General features: G+C 38.3%; 1 protein-coding gene across 2 annotated transcripts in view; it reads left to right on the forward strand.

Moving 5' to 3' along the window:
* LOC106956407 (phospholipid-transporting ATPase IA) overlaps positions 1-26,051 on the forward strand; it is a 69,074-nt gene that overhangs the window by 3,143 nt on the left and 39,880 nt on the right. Inside the window, exons 4-18 of one of the 2 annotated variants that reach the window (XM_015047226.1) lie at positions 248-359; positions 663-828; positions 1,156-1,161; positions 5,587-5,714; positions 6,381-6,458; positions 6,571-6,659; positions 9,540-9,584; positions 12,466-12,538; positions 16,936-17,041; positions 18,797-18,879; positions 19,462-19,511; positions 19,622-19,691; positions 20,083-20,167; positions 21,415-21,554; positions 23,856-23,994. In XM_015047226.1, coding sequence (XP_014902712.1) covers positions 248-359; positions 663-828; positions 1,156-1,161; positions 5,587-5,714; positions 6,381-6,458; positions 6,571-6,659; positions 9,540-9,584; positions 12,466-12,538; positions 16,936-17,041; positions 18,797-18,879; positions 19,462-19,511; positions 19,622-19,691; positions 20,083-20,167; positions 21,415-21,554; positions 23,856-23,994 — 1,370 coding nt within the window. Of the gene's footprint in view, positions 1-247; positions 360-662; positions 829-1,155; positions 1,162-1,548; positions 5,715-6,380; positions 6,459-6,570; positions 6,660-9,536; positions 9,585-12,465; positions 12,539-16,935; positions 17,042-18,796; positions 18,880-19,461; positions 19,512-19,621; positions 19,692-20,082; positions 20,168-21,414; positions 21,555-23,855; positions 23,995-26,051 lie in introns of those variants that run through there. The other variant, XM_015047227.1, reaches the window with a different exon arrangement.

The raw sequence follows: 26,051 nt of genomic DNA on the forward strand, positions 1-26,051 counted from the left end.
TGACAAAATCAAAGTGGAGAGAAAAAATCTGCATAAATTTAAATGAATTACACATTCATTTAAATTAAGTTTATGTGAAGTTTAAAGTGAGGGGAGAATTAGCAACTGGTCCCTGCAGACACAAATATTTGCGATTATTTGTTTCAGCCCTAATTTCTTTTTTTTTTTATCAGTTTGGGGAATGATTTCTGAGGGAAACGGAGGTGAAGTTTGAAAACCCTAACAGTTGTGGTGCTTTGTACTTCAGCACCGTTCCTCTGGGTCCAGACCAGATCTTACTGAGAGGAGCCCAGCTGAGGAACACACAGTGGATCCATGGAGTGGTTGTCTATACGGGACACGACACCAAACTCATGCAGGTAAAATCGTTTTTTGGAATTTCTCGTTTGGACCAACATTTGTTCCGTAGAGAAATATTCTTGTGCATTGATGCATTTGTAGAAGATATGGTAGCTGTTTAAGGGTTAAAAGGATTGAAGTAGCCACTACTGTTTTAGCTTCAATGCATTTGATTTTCTGAAGATATTTTGCAACAAAGACACCCATATACCAAATGTTCTTACTCCCACTTGGTAGTGAAGGGACACCGCAGTTTTATTATTATTATTATTTTATTAATTTTTTTTGTTTGTTTGTTTCCCATCTGCTCAAATGTTGGTCAGAATTCCACCCGGCCTCCTCTGAAGCTGTCCAATGTGGAGCGGATAACCAACTTTCAGATCCTCGTGCTTTTCGGCTGCCTCCTGGCCATCTCCCTCATCTGCTCCATCGGCCAAACCATCTGGAAGTACCAGTACGGCGACGACGCCTGGTACATGGATCTCAACTGTAAGAATCCGGGCAGCCGCGGCTGCGCCTCTTATTTCCACATATTGTGTCTCACTTGTTCATATCGGCTTTTTTTCCTTTTGCCATTTTGAGTTCCTTAACAGCTAGTACGCGTTGTGTTTTTCTGTTGCTTTAGTTAATTTACATTTTGTACAACAAGTGAAATATGTGGCAATGTGGGAATAAGTACAGTCAAAAACATTGTTTGTGATGTGGATGAATGTCATTGAAACAGAAATGGTTGAATATCACTGCGCTGCTGTACTTTTTCGTTCTTTTCTAATGTTCTGTTTGATTTTTGTTTTCTTTGTTGTCGTTTTTTAACAGCTCCAGGTAACAACCATTTAAAAGCCTTGGCCATCCGTGAATGACCCTCCCTTACTAACCCCTTACTGAAGCTCTGCCTTTGCTAAGCAAATGAAGCCCCCTACCCTCGCCCCCTATATCGTTGTCCCACTTTGTATGGGCCCATGCCATGGACAAGCACAGACCAGGGATCCAACAATAGGTTTCTCCCCTCCAGCTCTCTTATACCTTCTTCCAGTTATTTTCAGTGCCTGATGCAAACTGTTTCACTTCTCTTCCTTGTTTTTTGATTTGTCACGTTAAACTCTTTGCAGTTTCCAGCTTCAGACCTTTTTTTTTCTTTTACTCTCTAATTTTTCCTGCAAGAAGAGAAAGGCAGATGAGATTGTGCCCGTTTTTTTGTGTGTGTTTTTTTTTTTTTTTTTTTCATGGCAGGAAGCGTATGTGTTTGCAGCTAGAACATAATGTGTTGCAACCCAAGGGGCAAGAGCTGACATTTTCTAAATGCCTCTGCCGCCCTCTCACTCGCATTGGAGTTTTTCCAAGACGGATAAAAGAGGAAGGATGGTTGGTGGAAGGCAGCTGAGTTCAGTGCACTGCAGAAGTATCCACACTCCTTGAACTTTCCCATTTTTTGTCACATTACAACCTCAATCTTCCATTTATTAAGATATTATTTGTTAGGGTTGGCAGATTTTGCCTAAAATCATATCAGACTCTACATGTAGCTCAACATCTTAAAGGGACAAGAGCATAATCTGCCAAAAAAGACAAAAAAGTCCTTTTCATCTTTTTTAAATACAAAAATGGGCTAAATGATGTTGGTCATTGTTACATATTTTGGTGTTGGTTCATTTTCAGTTAATGGCCCAGGTCTATTATATGTGCAGTTTTGAAGAAGGGATATCAGACATGGCTTACAAATATATGTATTAATTTTAACTGCTCAGTTATATATACAAAAAAAATGGTTCAACATATATCTCAATATTATTTGATTTGATGTAGTTATTTTAAGATAGAGTAAACTTCCTTGAAAGCTAAAATTAACCTGAAAAGGTGAATGATGGGAAAACTTGAAGAGAAGCAGTCAAGTGACGCCAGATTACCCTGGATGAGCTGTGGAGATCGAAAGCTCAGGTGGAAGTGTCTCTCCCCAGGACAACTATTGTTCTTGCATTCTACAAATCTGTACTGAAAAAAAAAACAACTAATTTAAATATAGTGGCACGACATTTTTACCCATATTGATAGTTCATCAATATGCGGCTTTATTTTTGTTTCAGTACAACACAGTGAAGTTTGTGGTTGTTATGTTACCAACTATTAAAATGCTCAATGGTTATGAATACTTTTGCAGAGCTCTGTATGTACTTGTATGTGTTTTTTCTTTTTTTTTTTTAATGAGTTGTTGGTCTGTCTCGATGAAGCTCTGAACCTGGTATGCAAAGTGCTTATCGTGACTTCTGCCATTTCTCTCTACCTTGATGGGCCTTTTTAGGACAGGTTGTTCCTCTGGCCAATTCAAGCTTGCATTACAACTTACATGGTCCCCTTTTATTCCTACATAAAGTTAGTTTAGTTTCTGTCGGCTCAAAAAAAAAGGTTTTAACACTGTCCCCACCAACATTAAAACCTTCATCTAAAGGAACGTATGTCAGAGGTCAAGGAAGTGTGAGTTGTAAAGCAAGTATCCATGTTGAAATACTTTTACTTCCATAAGGAGCTGTTGAGGCTCTGTCCAGTGCATATTATCCAACCTGTGATAAAAGAGAGGTGCAGAGATTGTCATTTATTGTGTTGACACTTTTTATATAAATCCATCAGTTAATCAACATCGCTCTCATAAATGCGGACAAAAATAGTCACTGTAGTGCTGACTCTAACCCCAGCTTATGCATTCTGGTTGAATAAATGGCTAAATTTGACTTTGAGATGTTCAAAAGTGCTGACACTGGTGATTGCATTTGATTGGGTTAGTGCATTGTGACAACTGATGCAGCTTCCCAGTATAAATATGCATAACCTTTCTTTCTACTTTGGGTGGTTAACATGGAAGATGGTGTAATTTATCAAAAGAAAATTTATACAATCAATAGATCTTGATCCCTAAAATAAAAAAAAATAATAAAAATCTTATTCAATTTATTATAATTTAAAGTTGCAAGTGTAATAGAAAATAATAAAATAAAAAAAAATACAATTACAAATTTTACTACTTAAAATTGCTGCAATTGTTTGTTTTCTATCTAACAGCTAAAAAACTATGCTTTCCAACAAGAACTTTACCTCACGTCTCAAATCACGTTTCCACTACAGCTTCCTAAAAGTTTACTTAGTGAAACTTTTAAACTACCTATGTTTCTTTTTGTGTGTGTTTTAGCTGATGGGACTGGAACCTGGGCCTTTCATGCGAATCAGAGCAGTAACTCCTTTAGCCTCTGCGGGGCAGAGATGCAACAGCTCAGTCTGGTATTCAGTAAAAAAAACTAGGAAATCAGCATTAATCATTTGATAGTGGTTATACTGTAAAACCACACTCTGCCTCTCCAAGCTTTGATGATGAAGTTGGACTGGATTTCGAATTAACTGCTGATTTTGTAGGAAGAATGACCATGGACACATAGGAACACTGCAGCAACAAGTCTGCTCTGTTCAAGCTCTAGATATGAGAAAGACCAACAATCCTGGGGAGTTTTGATCGTTTTAATTTGGATCTCGGAACGTATTAACTGAAAAATATTTTAATTTTATGAATTAAATCTCTAAAAAAGAAAAAAGCTTAGCAATTTCTACTAAAGCTGCTGGGTTTTATCAACGTGCTTTAACGTAAGCTCTGTAAAACATTGATTTTTCAGCATAGGCAGCTATTGTTGTTCACAAGCAAAAATACACAACTCCAGTTATGAAATTCAAAGTTAACAGAAAATATAACCGGCAGAGGATTAGATTACTGAAATAAATTGCTGGAGATGTTCAATCAAAGAGTGACCTTTGTCCTCGTCGTACTACGAAGCTCCACCTTTAAAAAAAAACAAAACAAAAAACCCTTCCTCTTTATGAGGGCCATTTTTGAGGAACATTTTGACCCAGAACACGGACAGAGTCCCAGAAATGGTCCCTGCAATGGAAACGCGTCCATACACACTGGTTGCAGTGTCTGGGTCTTTAAGCTGTTTTTAAACAGGGCGAGTTGAATCCTTGCAAATTTAAAAATCGGCTGCATAGTTTCACACACTTTCAGACAAATAGTTTCACATTTACTCAGCATAAAGGTTAGTTCTGTTTTAAGGACAAACTATTGTTGGATAGTAGATATGTGCACAAATATATTTGGCCCAGCTTTGCTTTCAACGTGATTTGAATCATTTGAATATTTATTTATGTTTCCCTATTTTAATGTGTGACACCCCAACTATATTCAAAAACTTAAAATAATGAAATAAGAAAATGCAATTTCCTTTTTCTACTTTTACATAAATCTTCAAATCTTTCACCATTGCATTAGATTAATGTAACCACACTCTGATGACTATGAAAGAAAATAGGAATCAACAGTATTTTTGCATCTTTTAACTTTGACTTTGCATGTCCTGAATTGCTGGTTTGATCTATCAACTTTCAGTCCAGTATTACTTTATCTAATACCGACTTATTGCCAAGATTCCTCTCTATCGTACTGAGCCTGCTACTTGAAGTAACCGAAATGACGATCACACTTACACTTCTACTGATGCAATCCACCCTCTCTTTTCCACTTTTTGCCAGTTGAGAATGTGCTGTGGACTGAATCTCCCTCCTTTGTCTTGAGAGCATCTGAAATGTCTGTCTTCCTCCTCACTTCTTCAAAAAACAAAGCATTATTCCCTTGTTTTCGTGTTGTAGCTGTAGCTTTCCATTGTGCCACTTCCTTTGTGTTGTGTAGTTTTCTTTGCTTATGAAATCATTCTGTCATGGGGAAGGGCTGGCCCTCTCAATCGCAAAGCTAAGCTCAAGGCTTGGGTTGAGGAAGGTAACATTTGCATCTCCTGCAAGCTGAGGAAAGGTAAATCACATCCCTCCTGTTTTCATATTTCGTGTCAGTGGGGTTACATGTTGGTCATTACCAGTTGTTTGGGGGCTTTTTGCTGGGACCAGTATCGTTTCTTGCATAGTGCTTTGTAGAATTCATTGCCTGGATCATGCTGGATGCCAAGGCTTAAATCTTTGGGACTTTGAATTGGATTGCTAATCGGTTGAGAAAAAAAAATGATGAGGTTGGGTGGAAGAAAAGGCCACTTTCAGCTAATGCTCAACATTGGTCCAAAAGCACTTTGTGGATTGGCTGAATGTTGACCCTCAGCTGGAAGTAGCCTTTTGGCATTTTGATTTGACTAACTCGTATTACCAAGCAAAGACTGATGAGTGTTCTCCTGTTTCATTGCTTTTTGTCCAAAACATTTCCCCTGACAGATGGCGGGGCTGCCAACTTTGGCCTCAACTTCCTCACCTTCATTATCCTTTTCAACAACCTGATACCAATAAGTCTCCTGGTCACACTGGAGGTTATCAAATTCATCCAAGCCTTTTTCATCAACTGGGTGAGTCAATACTGTTCATTTTCATCTTGTCTCATTGTTAAACATTGCAGGTTGACATGACTAAACAAAATCAAATCATTGAAGGCTCTCACTATTTCTTCAGTTAAATATTGAAAACGCATTTCATCTCAAGTTTTCTAATGTTTTATTTGGTTTCTTGTAGAAAGGAAATTTAGAAATTAAACCTTTTAAGTTGTTCATCGCTAAAAAAACAACTTTGGGTTCAATTCCACAGTACAATCAGCAAGCAGATGGTAAACAGAACTGAAATGAATTTGTCAGACTACCATCATTCGTGGAAATGTTTTTCCTCAGCAAACAGATTTTCAGGTGTATGCTTGTCATGCACACTGAGGAAAAAATGCTCAGAATATGTGCATCTTCAATCCTACATGATCTGAAGTGTATGACTGAAGATGTAAAATGTTCTTATGGTAATTTTCCTAACTAGGTCAACCCACTAAGTATTCCTTCTGTGGAAGCACTTTTTTAAGCTAACCTGCAAATACTTAGTCAGTTTTCACATTCTTAATAAAACTCCAGCGTTCCCAGAATTAAGTTCTGGGAACGTTATTCTTTTTTTTTTTTTTTTTTTTTTTCTTCTCCCTTTCAGGTCAGAGCAGGTTTTGAATTTTTGCTTTAATGGCTGCCTTTGATCCCTTTTAGGACACCGACATGCTGTATGAGGCCACAAACACACCGGCTATGGCCCGCACGTCCAATCTGAATGAGGAACTAGGCCAGGTAAATGACTCGGCTTAAATGTCTTTCTCTTATGGAAGACTGAAGGAGTTTTACGTGTGGATTTCAGAATCCACTGTGCACCCACAAGCGTTTTTTTTTTCTACCCATACAGGTAAAATACATTTTCTCTGACAAGACAGGAACACTGACCTGTAATGTGATGCAGTTTAAGAAGTGCACCATCGCCGGTGTGGCCTATGGGTATGTCCTGCTTTCTCTTTTCCTGCTTTCCACCCCACCTATACCTTTGCCTCCCCCATAGACTTTATTAAATGCTGGGTATGCATCAGTGTGCATCTGGCATTTCTCTGTTCTTCCTCACCGTCTCATTAGCAGCTGCATCGGTGTTCTTCTGCCTCTGAATGTTAACTATAAATAAAACCTGGATAGAATTTTGCAAGCCAAGGCTCTTCACACCATCGTCTTCGCAGCCCTTTGGTGTTTGCAAAAATTAGATTTTTTTTTCCTGTTTGTACTGTATCCTTTTATAGATGCTGATGTAAAAGCTAATTACCCTCATATTATTATTTTTTTTTATTTTACCAGACATGACATATTTCTAGCAACATTTTAACATTTCATTAAATCAGTTCTTGGATTGTTTTTTTCTACTCTGATTTCAATTCTCTGCCTCAGTGATTATCTTCAACAAATACAAAACAAGTGGGCGAGCTGAGTGTCTTCAGAGAAGCAAAGCAAGCGCAGGCGTGAGAGTACATGATTAATCCCATTAGGATTCAATTAAAACGTGTGATTGATGAAGTTCACACTGAAGGACAACATGCATTATTTTATCTGGTTGTCTTTGCTCCCATTAGGCTGTGATTAGAACCACTGTAAAGTCGCCTTGCTCATTCCCAGTGTTCGGAATAAGCAAGGCGAGCTCAACAATATCACTCTCGAGAGTTACAGTGGAGAAGATGTTGTTGACGTGCTGCCACAGAAAAATTGATGCTCGCATTTCAGTTTAAAAACTATAGATGCAGAGGACAGACAGATGTAGATTTTTTTTACATTATATCTATGTCTTATATTTTTTCTCCTTTTTTGAGGGATTTAGTAGTGTTTTGATTGAAACTTTCTTTTTTCCTTAAAGACTTTATTTTAGGCAGCAGTGAAAAGATGCATCAATTTAAAATTTAGCTACAAAAGGTAAAAAATGTGGGTTAATAAGCAGAAACAAAAAGTTTAGCATTTATGTAATGTTGGGGAGGCTGGTTGACCTTTTGTTTTCTGTAAACTTTAAGATTTTTATAACTACACTGGTGTAAAAAGAAAAAAACAAAACAAAACAAAAAAAACATTTTTCCTGGACAAACCAGCACAAACGTCTAACTCCATTTTTTTTTATATTTGAAGAATGTGGAGGTGGAGTGGCAGGGCTTTCACTGAGGCCTTGACATGTCGAAAATACAGTTTCTCTTTAAGTAGCTTTTTCCATTTCTGTGGCGCCTCGGTCTTCATTTTAAACTGCCCAGTGATGTTGACAGTACCTAACTTTCAGCCCTGTTCCCTAAGTGACAGCTCGTACACCATAGTGTGTTTTTGTGATTGGATATTTGAGTTTCTAACCAGCAAGTCGCAGCAGGTCAAGCTGAAAATAGGCCAGTTTCATCATCTGGCTGTTTTTCTTTGCCTTTCCTCCTCTTTTTTTTTTTTTTTTTTTTTTTTTTTTTTAAATCTCTGAAATTGGTATCTCTTCAGTAAGGACTCATTTGTGCATCGATGAACAATTGATCAGCGGGAACAATTGCTGATGTTTGGTTCTATTCGCCCTTTTAGGCTCTCAAACTAAAACAGAGTGGTAAAAAAAAAATGCTGAATCGTAGTTTGCAGAAAACCACATAGTAGCTCCTTTGTGTTCTTGTAATAGATTTAATAAATCTATCAATCTGGAAATGATTATAAAATCGACAGATTAGCATACCAGCAAATATAAGCATTTGACTCCACCTTAGAGCGTTGCACTCAATTAAGGGAAAATGGGGAAGTGTTTTAGGAAATGCAAAGACAGAAAAACTGCATACTTAATCAAAAATAAATGTGAAATCATGTGCTTAGCTCCTACTGAGTAGCGTGACTTGTAAATTTTGTCTCGGCGCACATACAAAACCCCCACTGACACCGCCGCCTGCGTGTGCGCTTCACCACAAATTAAGTACTGCTGTAATTAATAAAGCCATGCCCAAGGGTGTAGACATTAATTAATTCCACTGGATTGGAGTTCAAGTCTGAAGGAGAAATGATGTTGGATTTAAAGAAAATGTCTCTCTGAACCCTTTGGGGTGTCTGGACTTTAGTGAAAGCATATATATGAGTTAAAATCCCAACTCGCCAAATGTAAGGTTGATTTAAAAAAAAAAAAAAAAAAAAAAATTGACGCCAAAAATGTGCAGATTTATTTGTTGTTAATACTGTTTCTTTAGCAAAGACTAAAGCTGAGTTGAACAATCAAAAGCTGACTTTTCTTTTATATTAATGTAAAAAAATAAATAAAAAATGCTGTTGTGCCAGATTAGTCCCATTCTTGGGGCCCCACAACATGTTTTCTCAACAAGTTAGGACTGTTTCAGCAGCGAAAGTGGGACAAGGACATTATTCAGCAGTTGGTCATAATTTAATGCCTGATTGGTGTACTGTTCTAGTTTCGAGGAGCTGCAACATTGAATACATAACATGAGCTGAATACCAATGCTTTCAGTTGTCAGAGAAAACATGCGTGTGTAAAGGATGATAATTGGATGCTTTGAGGCCAGGGCGGTTTGAGGCATAGAGAAGATTCCTGGTTTATAGAACGCCCCTCTGAAACAGCTACCACCCACCAGGCCATTCCTGCATTTCTTCTTCTTTATTCCCAGCTGCTATTTAAATGTAGTGCTGCTTGTGTGTAGCCCCTTGCAGTAAAATCAATGTGGTGCATCTGAATACTTAATTAGAGAGCATAGTAAGTTGACTGACCTCTGATACTTTAACAGCCTCATTTTAACTCCAGTCCTGGCGCCTGAACATTCACACACATTAACCAAACACTTTGTCATCAAGATGCTTTATTTTTTTTTTTTCCCACCTTCGCTCCAGCAGCCATGTCCCTGAAGCTGAGGAGGGTAGTTTTGCAGAAGAAGACTGGTAAGATGATTGGTGTGAGAAAAAAAACAAAAACAACAACAGCAAAAAAATGGCTGTTCTCCCTGCCTTTGTGATGTATTAGTGCTGCATTGCCTTGTTGAGATGGTGACTTTGAAAACAATACCTCAGTGTGTGATTCCTCTCTGTGGCCGTGCAGTACTCTCTGGACGTGTTGTGTGTGACTGTGACTCTTAACACCATGTATATCTGTTGTGATACAGATGATTATGGTTAATATTTGTGGCAATTCTTTAAGAACAAACTGTGTAATTTTGCTTAATGCATGCATACATCTGCAGGTCTGATTTGATAAAACAATTATCATAAAAAAAAAAAAAAACATTCACTGGTAGTTATTGAGGCTGAAACTGTGGTTTTCATTTGGCATGTTAACATTTGTTTGACTTTGACAGTGGCTGCCACTTATATTTATAGCCTCCTCTCTTTCATATATTTCCAGCATGGGTTTGCCTTATCCATTCTAAGGAGGATTTCAGTCTGTTAAATATACTTGCTGCAGGCTTCCTCCAAAGACAATTTCTTGACTGATCTTTTTCTTAAAATTGAAACATTCAAAAAAAGCAAGCGAACCAGTAAGTTCGCTTATGAGTTATTTCCTCTCAGAGCTGGAACAGGACAGCGGGGTGTGTGAAAGTTGTGATCTACATCGGATCCCTGATTATTGACAATGAACTGCCTTCACCCTTGTTCCCATAGCGACAGGACCTGAGCGTGCTGGCGGATAATCAATATCTCGATCTGTTCTCACCCAGTCTAGCTTCTAGCAAATTTCATTGAGACAAAAGACGTGGCAAGCTGCTCTATTTGTATCATATAATGATAGAAAACATGTGAGGAAAGAAATGGCACATTTTGGCTTTTTTATGAAGTAAACCTTTATTCAATGACCTGAGCATGGATAGCTTTCCCAAACACTAGTTTATGTTATATAAGGAGTCTTCATTTTTCATATATCATTATCCTTTCCCTAAATTTGTCTCCTCCTTTAATTTTTAAGCTGGCTATCAGGTTGACTTTCGTGGTTCTGTACTCCTCATCCTGTTGGATTAGAAAGAGTAACAACAGCCTCTGTAAACTGTCAGTCAAACTCGGTGCTATGGGCAACGCTGCTGTCTGCCTGATCTATAGGACTCTATTTATCCTAGAGTCAGATTGATCCCTGCTGGAGACTTAGTGGGAGACTAGTGGCTATTTCTAAATTTACTTCCCTTATGTTACAAGGATGAAAAAACACACTTTGTTTCTTACAAAAATATGAAATCAGCAACCCTTATTTTGCAATTTTCTTTAGAAAACATATGTCTCAATAAATTGCAATAATATTAATGTATTTCAGTAATTTATTGCCATTAAAACTCATCACCAGGGTCCCCAAACTCAGTTTCTCAGATGAGTAGAATATTACGTTGAACTTGCCACAGGTTAGTCTCAAGTCTTTCCGTAAACATTTAGTCAAGCCTCAAGTCCTTAGCTTTCTGTTTTAAATCCTAAACAAGTAAATTAACAAAATACATATAATTTAATTACTGTAAAAAAAAAAAAAGATTACCAAGTGTCTTTGTTTGGGTTTACTGGGGAATCATGCCATGAGACTTTAGAAGCCAGATTTCAGTTTAGCTTAAAAAATAAAATCCTTGTTGCTTGTACACAGACCAACTCAACTTCCACTCAACTTTCCAGAAGTATTCTTGGTTGCAACACTCTGGTTGCTACTACTTCTTAGTCTAACTGCAACAGCAATCCTTCGCTTTACTGTCACCGATCACGTAACACTTCTGTATTAAAAATCCTTCTTTTGGTCTCCTATAATATTCATTAGCAGTGTAAGTGCTAATCATCTAAATTAATTGGAATAAGTGGTTGAAATGTATCACTCTGTGTGTAATTAATTTATAAAATGAGCTTGACTTGAATTACAGAAATCATTTAACTTTTCTCATATTCTAATTTATCTAATGCACCAGAATAAGCCAGGTCAAGAAGTAATTAGCCATTTACACGAAAACAGAGATTAACATTTGAGCGTGGACTCTTTATAAAATAATAATCTTTCACATCAGGGCTTTGTTTTCAGAATTATCCGCTTCTGGCAAAGAGGAGACAATCCCAAGTATTTGCTCTAAACATTGCTTTCTTGAAGCCCAAGAACCCGACATTTGCATTCTGCCTACAATGTAGTTGATTCAGTTTATGTCAATACTGCTGGCACACAGCACTGACTGCGCTATTAACTCTTAGAGATCTGTCAGCACTTAGGTAATAAATCAAGTGAGAAGCAGGGTCATTTTTCTCTCAGACTTTTGGAGAACATGTTTCTTTTGCAACCACAGGTGTCATATGGTGCTGCCTTTACATATGTTATTCTTAAGTTATTCTTTAGAAGTGCTCTTTAGTTTTTAAACCTAAGATACTGTGTAGTTTCTGGGAAACTAAGATATGAATGATACTCAAGTTTTTTCCACACTATGCACTGTTAATGTTTACAATTAAAGTTGATGGAGATATTTGTATAACTTCTAGGTTTTCAGAAAAAAAATGTGGACAAGAGTTTGATCTGCCTTTAAAATAATTTTCTCTGACGGTGCAATAGCAGGAAATAAAATAACTTAAATTTTGGGGAAATCCAAAAGTTCTTGTTGGACCACCAGAAGAAATAATTTCCAGTTGCTACTGCCTTTATTCTTTTGTCGTCATCTTCATTGCCGTCAAATTGCACCTTGATTGTAATGTTTACCGCTCATCTGTTATTTACCAGTCAAGTCTATTGTTTGGTAACTTTCCACTCCGCTTTTAGTGTTGTTCTGTTGCTCTATCAAAGTGTGTTCTAGTGAGCCGACATTTCCCCTTTGCCTCTCTCCAGGCACAGCACACACTCATCAGAGGAGGCTGGATTTAATGACCAGAGCTTACTGGAAAACCTCCAAAACAATCACGTAAGTAATGCCACGGATCCCCGTCGCCTGCCTCCACTGACTGCTGCTGCTTAGGACAAATTAAAAGGGATTTTGAGTCCAACTCTTAGATGTTGTGTAATTTGTTCCTTGCCTTTTTGAGTAGGGTGTTTTGGCATGTGTGTTGGTGTAATTTACTAAGGATTCCATATGGTCACATGGTTGTTTTTTGCTCTTATACATAGTTTGTTTGGTTGCTTGAAATCCTTGAGAAAACATCTCATTGAACTTCAATGAGTGTTCTTGTTTTAAGTCAGTTAGAATTACCAACTTTTTTTGCATTTGCTAAATGGCAGAAAACTTACAATGAATATTTTACAGAGATTTTTTTTTTTGGGACTGATGTTTTTGTGATTAAACATTTAATTTGAACAGGTGTGTCATTTACTTTAGCATGTTTTTTTTTTTTGAATCGTTTCAATGTAATGAGTCTTTATGAATTCTCAGTGATTTATTGATTTGTATTGAAGTAAAGGTTGTAATAGTAATAAAATATATAATATTATAGTAAACTAATACTGCCTGTTTCATATCATTTGTATTATCTCCTTAGTGTGCTGCTGAAAACTTACCTTAGACATGCTGTGGGAGAAATGTACAATCCCTGCTTACAGTTCTGTATATTTGGAACACAAGTATTTAATATTAGTATAGTTACACCTTTTTTTAGACTGTATTTAAAGTTACTGTAAATATTCAACAACGCCCAGGAGATCAGCGAAAGATAAATTTATCCTAAAATTTACCAGACACTCTCGATGTGAAATAAGGGAAGCCTTCATGACCATTAGCAGACGTACAGTAGGTTGGGTGAAGACTGTGGTTGTGTTGCTTGTGAGTCACTCAGCTGCAGAGCAGAGTTGAGGAGGCAGAATGTCAGATCTAATTATGTACAGTATCTCTGCTCAGGGAAAATGGTAATCCCACTGTGATGTTTGCTTTGTTATGACAGCAGAATCTGTTCACACATTGGGTTTGTCTAAGGTCTGCTCCGGCTCTGTGTTGATAGGCCCTCGCCCACTGCTAATTACCCACCGCTGTTTTAAAACCACAGTCTCTCTGCGGCTTCGGTATTAATTCTGCTCATGATTACTCTGTTGTGCTGAAGCAGGAATTCTTATTAGGTGATTAACTGTGAATGGTGTTTAACATCGTAGCACTTTTGCGGTCCATTATTTTCACACCTAATATTTCTTTATTTGCTAAATACAATCCCAAAACTCACCAGTTGCTTTACTGGGTACATCTGTCATTCTGCCTGTGAGCACCAATGGCAAATGAGCCAATCAGATGGTAGCAGCCCAAGCATAAGAAGTGGTGAAGTTGACGTTTTATGGTGCAAACTGAGCTTCAGAATGAAAAAAATTATCTCTCAGGTCTACAGAGAGTGGTCCCAAATAAAAAAAGAATGGGTAGTTGTGTGAACAAAAGGGCCTTATAGGTGTTGGAATGTAATGGGAAGACTGGTTTCTGATGACAGAAAAGCAATAGTAGCTCAAATAATCGCAGTCTGTAGCCATGGCATATAAAACAATGTCTGATTGCACAAAATGTCAAAGTTTGAAGCGGATGGGCTACAGCAGCAGAAGACCATCTTTTTTATTTATTTATTTTCCCTAGTTTAATTAGTTTCTAACAGAAAATTGTTGATTTCTGGGTGTGCCTTTAGTAAAGATGGCTGTTTCTGATTGGTCTTTACTCTAACATCTAGTGATTCCTAGTCCTTCCTGACTTTTACATATATTTATAAGCCACAAAAAAGGTAACATTTTATTTTAAATATATTTTGACACTAAAGCTCACTTAGCACTGTACTAAAATATCACTGGCACTTGCATGACAGTGCTGAATTCACTTCACGCCTAGAACTTTCACTCTGCAAACACTTATAGGCTGTGATGAGGATTGTTGCTGGAACATTGCTCACAGTTTTACATGTCTGGAGGCTGTTTGGAGTCATAATGTTGACACCGTGGTGAGGAGGTCAGGAGAAGGGGAGAGTTAACAGTTCTGATAAAATGAAGCACCTTGTAGTGATGTTTATGTTGGACTTGCTGTCTGCCGAGTTTCACCATTTTGAGTGTTTATTCACTAGCTCTCCTCTTCACTTTCTCCTGACCCTTCAGCCTCTTTGCACGTTGGTCAAGTCTGAAGTGATGAGTCTTTCACTACTGCTGTGGCACAAGTTACCCAGAATTCAGTTTGAGAATTGATCAGATCTATTGCATAGATGTATTGGGATGGTTTCATTACCATTTGTCCAAGCAGCATTACCAACAACCTTGTGTAAATTCAGGTTAGGGATAATAATACAGATTCTTAAACAAAGACCTAATTTTTCCTTTTTTATAAATTAAAAAAGGAATTTTTTAATTCCTTTAAAATTAAAGGAATTAAATTAAAGCTGTACACAGCTAGTACACAGAGCTAGCTGTGTACTAGCTCTTAAACTAGTACACACAAAATCTCTCTCTCTCTCTCTCGCTCTCTCTCTCTCGCTCTCTCTCGCTCTCTCCATCTCTCTCTCTCGCTCTCTCTCTCTCTCTCTCCCTCTCTCTCTCTCTCTCTCTCCCTCTCTCTCTCTTTCCCTCTCTCTCTCTCTCTCTCTCTCTCTCTCCCCCTCCCTCCCTCCTACACACACACATCCACATGTCCTTCAGAGGATACCTGTCAACCCAGACCAGATTAGCATGCTGCCAGGAGACAGAGGGGACTCTCAGTGCCACCTGGACTGTAATAGACTCTGTGTATTTTCACTCACAAGTGGCCCTTTGATTTGCCCTTTTGTGTCCCTATCATTTATTTTCTCCCTTGCTCCTTTCATCATAGTTCTCAAGGCCAGCAGAACAAATCTACTAACAATGTCAAGTACACAGCTTTGTGTTTAAGTAAGAGAGTGAAAGAAGCACTTTTTTAAGATAATCACTTCACAGATTCATACACTTTAAAAGCATAATTAAAGGTTAGTGATTAGTGCATGTTTAACAGCGGCTTTATATTCCGTTCCAGGAGCCTTATGAAAGCTGCATTCATTTCTCGTGGAGATGGTAAAGCAGCAGGGTGAGCTAATATTAGTCCATTGTTAGGAAATATATATGTTTTTGTCTTTGTTTTACCCCTGCTGTAATACGATGGCCTTCTGCGGCCCTGGAGGCTGCTAATATCCCTGGCTCAGTTGTAGTCACTGACTCCACACTGGTAGTCCTTCGGCGTTAGTTGGAGCCTCAGCAGATGCCTGTCTGAGTCCACCCCACGGCAGCTTAGTCATACTGGTCTTCTCATTAATGTAAATGCCCTGAGTATGTAGGTTGGCCTCCCCCCCATGAACTGAGACAAGTTTATATTGGTTGGAAAAGCATGACTAAATGTGTGTCAGTAGCTTGAATCCGGCAGGCGAGTTCTGTGAGCCTATTGGCTCCTTACCAGCTGTCATCTGTCCGATCAGATCTGACACTTCAGATCTTACACCACATATTTTTAAGATGGTAACACACACCTTGGGCTGGCCTTTCAAAGGAAAAAGGGAAATGGTGACATTCTAGCAAACTGGAGCGATTTTGTTCATAATAGACTTGATGGCCAATGTATAAAAAAATGAAAGAGTGTAATATAAAAGAAATACTAGATAATTTTAGTGTTTTTGCAAACTGAAAACTGGTTCTAGGTTTGATTTAAGATGGATAGATTTATTAGGATGGAAATAGTTTTTGGTTTAAATCTGCAAAACAGAGAAAGGTGTTGCATTGTTTTGCAAAAGTATTCATACTTCAACTTTGAAGTAACTGAAACTTTTTCAAATTATGTCACAGAACAATATGAAACACTTTGTTTTACAGGGTTTCTTGTGACAGACCAACACAACATACTTCATGATTGTAAAGTGAAATAATTTTTATGAGTAAAGATCTAAAATTTTGGCATTTATTTATAGCTGTTTGCACTGGAAAGTTGTTTTTAGTATGCTTAATGCAAACACAAGGAACTATAAATACCATTTATTAAATAGTATTTTTGAAATGTAATTATTTTCCAGTTCAAATTTTAAGTAACGTTTCTGTTTCTGTTTTTCTTTACCAGTGAAGCAGTTCTCTCACCGTTCATTGCTTAAATGTCAAAATGTCAACTTCCAGTTCATCCTGATCTGCAGCAAATAATTAATAAAACCCCTTTTTCCATGTATTGCTCTTACTTGCTGCTTTTGCTGGATTTTACGGTTAAGAATCAGCTAGATGTCTAAAATGTCTCCTTCATGTCGATGTGTCTCTCAATCGGAGCTCTCTGTGCCTCTCTTCCACCTCAGAACAAGGTCGTTTGGCTTCTGTTAACATGTTTTATTTAAGAACATTAAAAGTCAAAGCTGTCTTTTCTTCTGTCTTTAGCCTACAGCTGCTGTTATTCTGGAGTTCATGACCATGATGGCCATCTGTCACACTGCAGTCCCTGAGCGCGTGGATGGAAAAATCAACTACCAAGCTGCTTCTCCAGGTATTACAGCTTACTGTCCTCTTCTGGTATATTATCCCAGCATACCAAATGGCTCTGTTCTGTTGTTAAATTAACTGAAAAACTCAGGATTTATCTTTGTTGTAAACATTCAATATTTTTTCCTACAACATTTTACAAGTTTATAATAATAAAAAAAAAACAAAAAAAAAACATGTCCACATTCAAAACACTGTTTAGGACACATTTCATCTATTTATAATCCCAAACTGCTGCTGTATGCATCCTCTGAAACTACACAACAAGCAATACTGAACCTGCTTTTAGGTGGTTTGAATAAAAACGATGTCCTTGAAGCGTTTCTCTGATGTTTAATTCTCCGTGTAGCGACCTGTGAGCCTGGGCAACGGGAACAATCTGTTGCAGCCTTCTGGCCCCTGTATCTCATATGAATGTAGTAGTGCATTTATATAATCCTAAGAGCACAAGATCACGCTATAAAATGCAGTCTCCTGTTTACAAAAAGCATGGTGTATGTCACTTTTGATTCCTTTAGCCTTAGCATGATCCCTCAGTCTCACACATTCACAGTTCAGTGTAATGAATAGAGAAAGCTGTCAGTCAGGAAAACATGCCCTTCAGCGCTTCTTTTAACTCCACAGAACTGCCACCGTGACGAACACTAGAGAAAGAGGAAAACCTTAAAGTATTTACAGTGAAATAGACAAGCAAAACAAGCCTGCATCTGCATTACTTTGTCAGTGTAACAGCATTTTGTCTTTGCAGTTGGATGTACATTTCAGGAAATGCTTACGGTTAAGAATCTAGCTGATTCTTAACCGTAAAATCCAGCAAAAGTTTAAACTTGGCAACAAAAAATACAAATCCCTTCAAATGTTTTTTTTACATTTTGGACCAACACACAAGCACAACTGCAAATCTATCAACACAAGGATCTCCAGCTAAACTGGAGTATTTATCGATAGAGGGGGGCTGAATATCAATACACAGAAATAGAGTTTAATTTGTAAAAAGTTTCCATTTCCCTCCCACTAGTCCACAATTCTGCACCACTTTGTATTATTCTGCCACATAGAATCCATTAAAATACATTGATGTTTATGGATTTGTGTGACAAAACATGAACATTAAGTAATAGCAATATTTGTTCAATATACTATTATAAATCTGTTTATATGTAATGTATTTTTAGCACTTTTTGATATTTTGTGTGCCGTTTCTATTCTCCTCTTCTTCTTTTTTTTTTTTTTTTTTTTTTTTGGTGAATATGGCAATGATGACTTCAGCTGGGATAGATCCACATTTTCCTGTCTTTCTGATTTATTAATGTGATGCTTCAAACTCTCTCTGTGACCTTTAAGCCCCCTGAGTGCCATTATCTATGTCAGATGACAGCAGTAATTGCAGCAAGACATCCAACTGAGAAAATATAACATTGTTTTGTCTTAATTCATTACCCTTGGAATATAATAACCAACAATGAATGCATTCCAAGTGTCTTTGCAACTGTGTTATCAGTACATTCATATGTTGTGCAGCGTTGGTACAAACGCTTCTATACTGGACTGTATTACACTGCAGTTTCTTAAGCATTAATTACCTATTCCCTATATTAAGTTTGTCTTTATTCTTGTTTTTTTTTCCACGGGGAGAAGATTTATGTGTAAGCTGTTAGTTCTTTAGAATGTCAAGCTCAAATTCCAAGTTGTCTAAGGGCAACAATATGTCAACAGGTCTGTTCATGGTACGTTTTTCTCTTCTTTATTTTCTTTTAAGACGAAGGCGCTCTGGTGAGAGCCGCTCGAAACCTCGGCTTTGTGTTTTCTGGACGAACCCCTGACAGCGTGATTGTGGAAGTGGTAAGTCGAGACTGAGCTGAGGAAAGCGAAGCAGGCTGTTGTGTTGATGGATGAAACAGGGAATGTATATAACACCGTTTTCATGATTCACTGTTGTGACGGTAAACATGAACACCACACTGTGGGACTCGGGAGCCGTCCAGTTTGTTTTACCGTTATTAATACTGTGGATTTGGAGCTGTTAGCTTAAGTGGCAAACATGATAATTGCACTAACAGGCCCCGAGGCTCAAAAGCCAGAACGGTTTCCTTTCTTTAATCCTCTTGTGGCGTATATGTTTGTTCCATTTTCTCATCGTCATTAGAGCTTCTAAAGGTCTCAGGATATTTCACCTTGCAGTCTTCCCAATTAAGGAGGCTAATTGAATTTTACCTTGTTCTTCTGCCATCAGAAGGCAACTGATGAATATTTTTAAACTGCAGTTACGGCTGATTTAAATGAAGAGAAAGGGTTGGCTTGTGCCATTTAACGAAAGCTCAGACAGAAAACAAAGATGAAGGAGTCTCCATTGGATTGGTTTGCTAAACTCGCATTTCGCTTAAATCTTTCTCTTTTTTTCCATTTTATTTTATTTTTTTTTAGCCTGGAAAAGAAGAAAAGTATGAACTGCTTCATGTGCTGGAGTTTACAAGGTATGTCCTTTCTTTTAAATGCTACTGTTATTTCACACTGAGATTCTTCTCCCCTCCGCCCCCCTGCTTTCTTCACTTTCACCGTCCTGTTTGGGCTTTTTGTTGTGCAGCACAAGGAAGAGGATGTCTGTCATCATGCGCACCCCATCTGGCAAGATTCGCCTCTACTGCAAAGGAGCTGTGAGTCTGTCTCTCTCCATGGCAACACATGACAGCCCAACACCACCATCGCCACTCTCCCCGCTCTGCCTCTCCCTCACATTAGGAAGTCTTTCTTTGAGCATCAGGATAAAGGCTGCTTCATGTTATACATGTGCAGTGTGACAGACAGAAATGTTGGGTTTTATCTGCAGTGGTACAAGTCGGCGGGACCTTCTAAATCTTTTGGTGCATAACACCGAGAATAAAATGTTTGAATTTAGTTTTGATAGCTGGAGCACATAATCAAGAAGATCACGAAAATCCATGCATATGATGAGAAATGGAAACGGATTCCATTTAACAACGCAAACGATTTCAGCCGGTTACTGCCTCTACCCTCTCTAACCAATGAGTTTTTATGTCCCTTCAGGACACTGTGATCTACGACCGGCTGGCCGACAGCTCAAGGTACAAAGAGATCACCTTAAAGCACCTGGAGCAGTTTGCCACTGAGGGTGAGTGGAGAAATACTGCCCCCTGTCTCAGCTAGCCTGTAATGCACAGAAGACGACGCTTATGTCTTCCTGGCCATGATCAGAAGTTTTATTCTATCAGCCCACTGAGGGTTTTTTTTTTTCACTCCCACTAATCTATCTTTTGATAATTGATTTAGATGAATATTAGGAGGAGTAACAACATAAAACTGTAAACTGGTTGGAAACTGCAGCAGAAGGAGCCCCTCATGTGCTATGTTCATACTGCCCCCTTGTGAAACAGCAGCAGAATTATGTCATTGGGAATATTTGACGTAGGCTAAATATAGCATTCTGGCTGGACTGTGAAGATCCCTGATCTGTCATTTAGAAAGAGCTAGAAATGGCTAAGAACAAATGTCAGTTACATCCATTTGGGTTTGAATTAATCTAATTAGTAAATGGAGAGCATGTGTGTACAGTCTAATCTCCATATACATCCATCTCTTCTGTGAAGGTCCCAAAGGTCTGTTAGAGAACATTAGTGAACATGGAGATCAAGAGACTCGACAGCATTTAGACATCAGTAAATGTCTTTATGTGTTTTCACTTTTCAGCAAGTTTCCATATTGTTTAAACAGAAAGTGGTGTTTTCTTTTTATATCTCTGTTCTACAGAAATGTCCCTGTTTGTCTGAGGAGTTGTTAAAAGGGGCGTATCAATTATTTAAAAAAAAAATAGAAAAGCAAAGAAGAGGTGATTTTTCTACAGATCACCACAATTCTTGGCACTGTATGGGAGAGATTCAGTTGAAACTATTTTCATACACTGTATAAATGGACACTATTTATTTACTTTTCCCTCATGGTTTAAATTTAAATGGGTCTAAAATTTTGCTGCTCTAAGTCTTTTATGTCTACCTAAAAGACAGATTAATTAACAACCTGTGAGTGGAATGGCAGACTGAGTTGTTTTGTAAGGCATCACTTCAAAAACTGACATCTTTTGTGAAGTCATGAGAAAATAAAAATAAAAATAAATAAAAACACAAGGTATCTGGAAAAAATTTGAAGATCTCCATTGGTCTGATATAGAAACATAGAAAACACTGATATGCACACAAATCCACAAATGGTACACTTCAATAATGTGGACATATAGTTATTGAGTACTTGTTTGTCAGGAGACAAAATCTGAATGAGTATTGGACACTGCTTCCGACTGGATCTCCAGCTAAGAAGTTATGATGTTTGACGCTTGAAGTTGTGATTCTGCGTTCACTCCTCCAGGCCTGCGCACTCTGTGCTTTGCGGTGGCAGACATCAGCGAGTCGTCCTATCAGCACTGGCAGGAGCTGCACCTCCGAGCCTCCACCGCCATCCAGAACAGAGCCCTGAAGCTGGAGGAGAGCTACGAGCTCATAGAGAAGGTTTGCGATGAGAAACGCCCCGATTGTTTTTAAGTCATGATTTTCTGTTGATAATACCCATTCAGTTCAATTTAACTTGGGTTTATCACAAACCCAACTATGCCCCATTTATAGGCGTCCGTATCTGTTGAGAGGACAGGTCAGTCATCTGTCAACATTTCGCCATGTTGGATGAACCGATGGCGTCTCATTTTTGGCCACCAGAGTTTTATTTAAACATGTTAATGAATAGGGATGCAATGAATAGGGTGGTGAGATAAACTTGGGACCTTTACCAGTCTTGTTTGTCTCAGATCCAGTTTTTATTTCTCTGAATGTAGAAATAGAAGAGGTCATGGAGAAATGATCTCTGATACTCTTGTCTTTCACGTTTTCAAGACCAGCTTAATGAAATTATTCTCTGTGTCATATTTTTACAGAATGGAAAGTCTTAATTTAAGGTGTAAAGCATCAATTACAAAATTGCGTTGTTACATTTATTTCATAGAAACTGTTGAAGGTACCAATAATTGCAGCACTGGTTTAGTTTCTAAAAATATTATTTAATAAAAATAAAAATCCAAAGAATGTACTAGCTCAGGATAAAAGTTAATTTTTTGTTTGTGTAAGAATATGCTTCTCCAGTAAAAGATACATTTTATCATAAGGCATTTCACTCATTTCTACCTAAATAGGGAGATGATTATAAGTGTAACTAGAGAGGCAGGTGTAGCTATACCTACAGAGATTCAGATGTTCTGAAATGTGTCCTTTTGGTTTGAATCTAAGTGTTTCTGCAGCAGGTAGTGTTGGTTTTCTATGCGGCTGGTGTGTTGAAAGAGCTTCTCAAACACAGGAAGCCGCAGTTGTAAATCAGCCTTTTGGCTCGTCTTCATGGCTGCTTGGGGCCGCCCAAAACAAATGGAGGCAATCAATCACGAGCCAAACATAAAAGCTTTCAAAAAGGAAAATGTAATGTGCGCTGCCTAATGAGCCGAGTGTGGCACTGCGGCTGCCCACGATTTGGGGTTCACTGCTGCTCTGGGCCACCCACACCTCAACTTTGTACAAATCAGCTCCACAAGGGGGCAGAATGGAGCCACAGTCAAATTTTATAGATCGCAAGAGTTCCATAGTTACTGTATAGACTTTTACAGAGATCTGCTTTAAAACAAAGTCAATTAGAATGTCATTAAAAAGTTATTTTATTTCAGTAAAAAAAAAAAAAAAAAAAAAAAAAAAGCCGAGCACATATAGATTTAATTCACACAGTGATTTCTTTTTTTTTTTTTTTTTGGTGTTCCTTTCTCTTAATTATCATGTTTATGGCTGACGGCTAATGAAATTGCATTTTCTGTACGTCTTTGTGGTGGTGACTTTTACTTCGTCTCGCTCTGATTTCATCTGCAGCTCACCTTCTCAATCTCCCCCAAACTCTTCAGTGCTCTTTGCTGCACAGTCCACTAACAGCAACGCCTGGACTCAGCTAAACTGCACCTGACTGTTTTAGTCTGTTTTAGACCTTGCAAATTGATTTATGCCAGAAAGCTTAAAGCCATTATTTTTGGACCATTTTCTTACAGTTATACTAAATAAAATACTAGTTAGGTGGCGCTACTTTGTAGGAAGACTATCAGTAGACTGATCCAACAAGTAGGAGACCAGTTTGTTCATTTACAATCTGCAGTTCTTTTTTTATGCAGAACAGAAGCAGATGAAGGCATAATCTTATTGCCTCAGTGCTTCACTACAAATGCGACTTTTTTTTTTACCAAAACAGCAGACTGCTTTTAACCGATTTATGAAGTACATGCCTTAATTCTTCTTTTCCACAGTAAAAAAGTAAATATTTCAGATATAAAAAGTTAATTATGACAGCGCACATAAGTATAAGGTTCTTCCGCAGGCTTCCTGTTCCCAGCAAACAAGCAGGCCAGAGTTGCACGCAAACTGGCATTAGGGCTCAGGTCTCAATTTAAAGAGCCTCTCTGGTCTTTCCTCGCGTGCTGGCTTCTGTCTCCCCACTGCCACTGGCTCTTGTCAAATCCTTGGTCTTGTGATGAGCCCTTACAAGTCCATAAGCAACCCTAAAGAGCCCCAGTTTCCTGAGAAACTGACCAAAAGTGTTTATGGGCCTGCTTGTGTGTGCGTGGGCTGAAAACATGTGAAGAAATGCGCACTTAGAGGCGCTTAAAATCTGATCCAAAACCTCCTAAGAATCCCATGGTGGTTTTTCTGGGTGGTAAACAAAAGCAGTTGGTAGATTTCTTTTTGACCCAGGTTAGCACTTACTCGTATGTATTCTGACCTTCTCTGTGGTAGAACCTGCAGCTCCTGGGGGCCACAGCCATAGAAGACAAGCTCCAAGACAAAGTCCCTGAAACGATCGAGACGTTAATGAAGGCTGACATTAAGATCTGGATCCTGACGGGCGACAAACAGGAAACAGCCATCAACATCGGTGAGCAACGTCGGCGAACTTATTAGTCTAGTTTCTAGCGAAAATATCTTGGTACACTTGAAATAATTTCACTTAGAACATTGGAAAAATGTCTTGAAATAATTTGCCAGTGGAACTAGTACTTTTTCATCAATATTAAAGAATTATTTACTGAAAACGAGCTCCGATCGTGCTGAAAAGTCACTACTTCTACTTTTTTGCCTTATTTCATCATATATTTGCACTAGAAACAAGACCAAAACGTACTTGGTAGGGCTTTGTGTTTCATGTGAACGCTGCTCTCTGTTCCCTGTCATGTAGTGTGGCGTGCCGTCTACCTCTAAAATCATCAGTGGTGTAGTTTGTAAACATGCTTTGCAGCAGAGTTTGTTTTAATTCTCCCTTTCACTGAAAACAACTACGTGTACGCAGAGGGAAGCCACTACTTAAGCTTCATACAAACTAAGCTCTGCTACCAGCTGCATAATGACTAACTGCTGCTTGAATTGTTAACACATGTACAGTAAAAGCCTCTGCAGTGCCCTGCAAAAGAATCCCTTCCTTTTGAATGTTTCTTAACTTGCTTTAATGTGTTTTATTGGGGCTTTAACAAGTGGACCAACACAATGTAGTGAATATTTGTGAAAGAACAAATCTGAAATGTGTGGCATAAATACGTGTGTTCACATTTAATTACAGCTTTTTAAGACTTTTTGTGCTTTAGAGCAGCTTAACACATCTAGAGACTGAAATGTTGGCCTATGTTTTTTATTAATCTCTGTCAGGTTGGATGGAGAGTATCTGTGAAAACCAATTTTCAAGTCTTGATATAAATTTAATAGATTTATGCCTGGACATTGACTATGCCATTCTAATACATAAAAATGGTCAGTCTTTCCATTGTAGCTTTTGCATTACACTTAGGGCTTTCTTCCAGAATTAAGCAGCATTTCTCCAACCATCTTCCCATCACTTTCTGACCAGTTTATTTTTGTCAATGCCCACAGCATTATGCTGCCATTTCCATGGTGCAAGGAGGAGACATTGTATTCAGGGTAATGTGCTGTTAGTTTCACAAACAATGAGTGTTTTGTATGGAGGCAAAAAGCTCAATCTTGGTTTTATTTGACCAGACCGGCCTCTTCCACATGTTTTTTTTTTTTTTGTGTCCTGTCATGGATTATGCCAAAGTGCAAAGAGGTTTTCTTTAAACAGTTACTTTGTTTTTACACTAATGCTATATTTAAAACCTCTAAGGCCATTGTGCTTCTGCTGATTATTCAGCAGTATTATATTAAGAGAGCTAAATTTAAAAAAAAAAAAGCAAATTTCTTTAAAAAAAAAAAAATCCACTTTGTCATTTTGCACTACTTCGTTCTGGTTCAATACTTAAAATTTGAATAAAACACATTGACCTTTTGTGGTTGTACCATGAGTAAAGGTGAAAAACTCATAAATTGTGCAAGACTCTGCAAAGCTGTTAGCAGTACAGATGCTTTTTTTCCTCCTGATGTTCCTGCATCAGGACGCTTTTCGCTGCGTTTGTGCGCCTCCCTGGTACAGATACTCCAGTCGGCCCTGCAGTCATTCCTCACCCTGCATGATAAACTCCGGATAAGCTCAATGTTGCTGTGTCACACACATTTAATGAAAGCATCTGTTGCAGGATGATGTATGAGCTCCCTACGTTGACGTGAAATAAAGGCCATGCATATGTACTCAAGCAGGCCCCTCTTCTACATCTCACTTCCTCAGAGATTTTACTGTTGCAGATGTTATCTGGAAGGTAAACAGCCCAACGCTGCCTGGCCGTCTCAGTTTGTAGTTCACGTCCTTGTTTGCCCTGGGATCACGGAAGTGGATGACTATCAAAAGTGGATCAACCTTGAATACAGCCAACTCGGTAGCATAAAGTTTAGAAAAATAGGTTTGAAAAGTGGGTTCGTTTTTGCGGCTGCACCTACCACTGAGGCCTGACTGAATCAGCCTTTTGTGCCCACTGTGCCCAGATGTGAGGGGCCTCAGCTGAGGCTAATGCTCACTGGAAGCATTTTCACAGCCCAACCTTTTGGCCGAGC

This window comes from Poecilia latipinna, unplaced genomic scaffold (assembly GCF_001443285.1).
Source record: "Poecilia latipinna isolate Pla-1442-1.1 unplaced genomic scaffold, P_latipinna-1.0 Scaffold815, whole genome shotgun sequence".
NCBI lineage: Eukaryota > Metazoa > Chordata > Actinopteri > Cyprinodontiformes > Poeciliidae > Poecilia > Poecilia latipinna.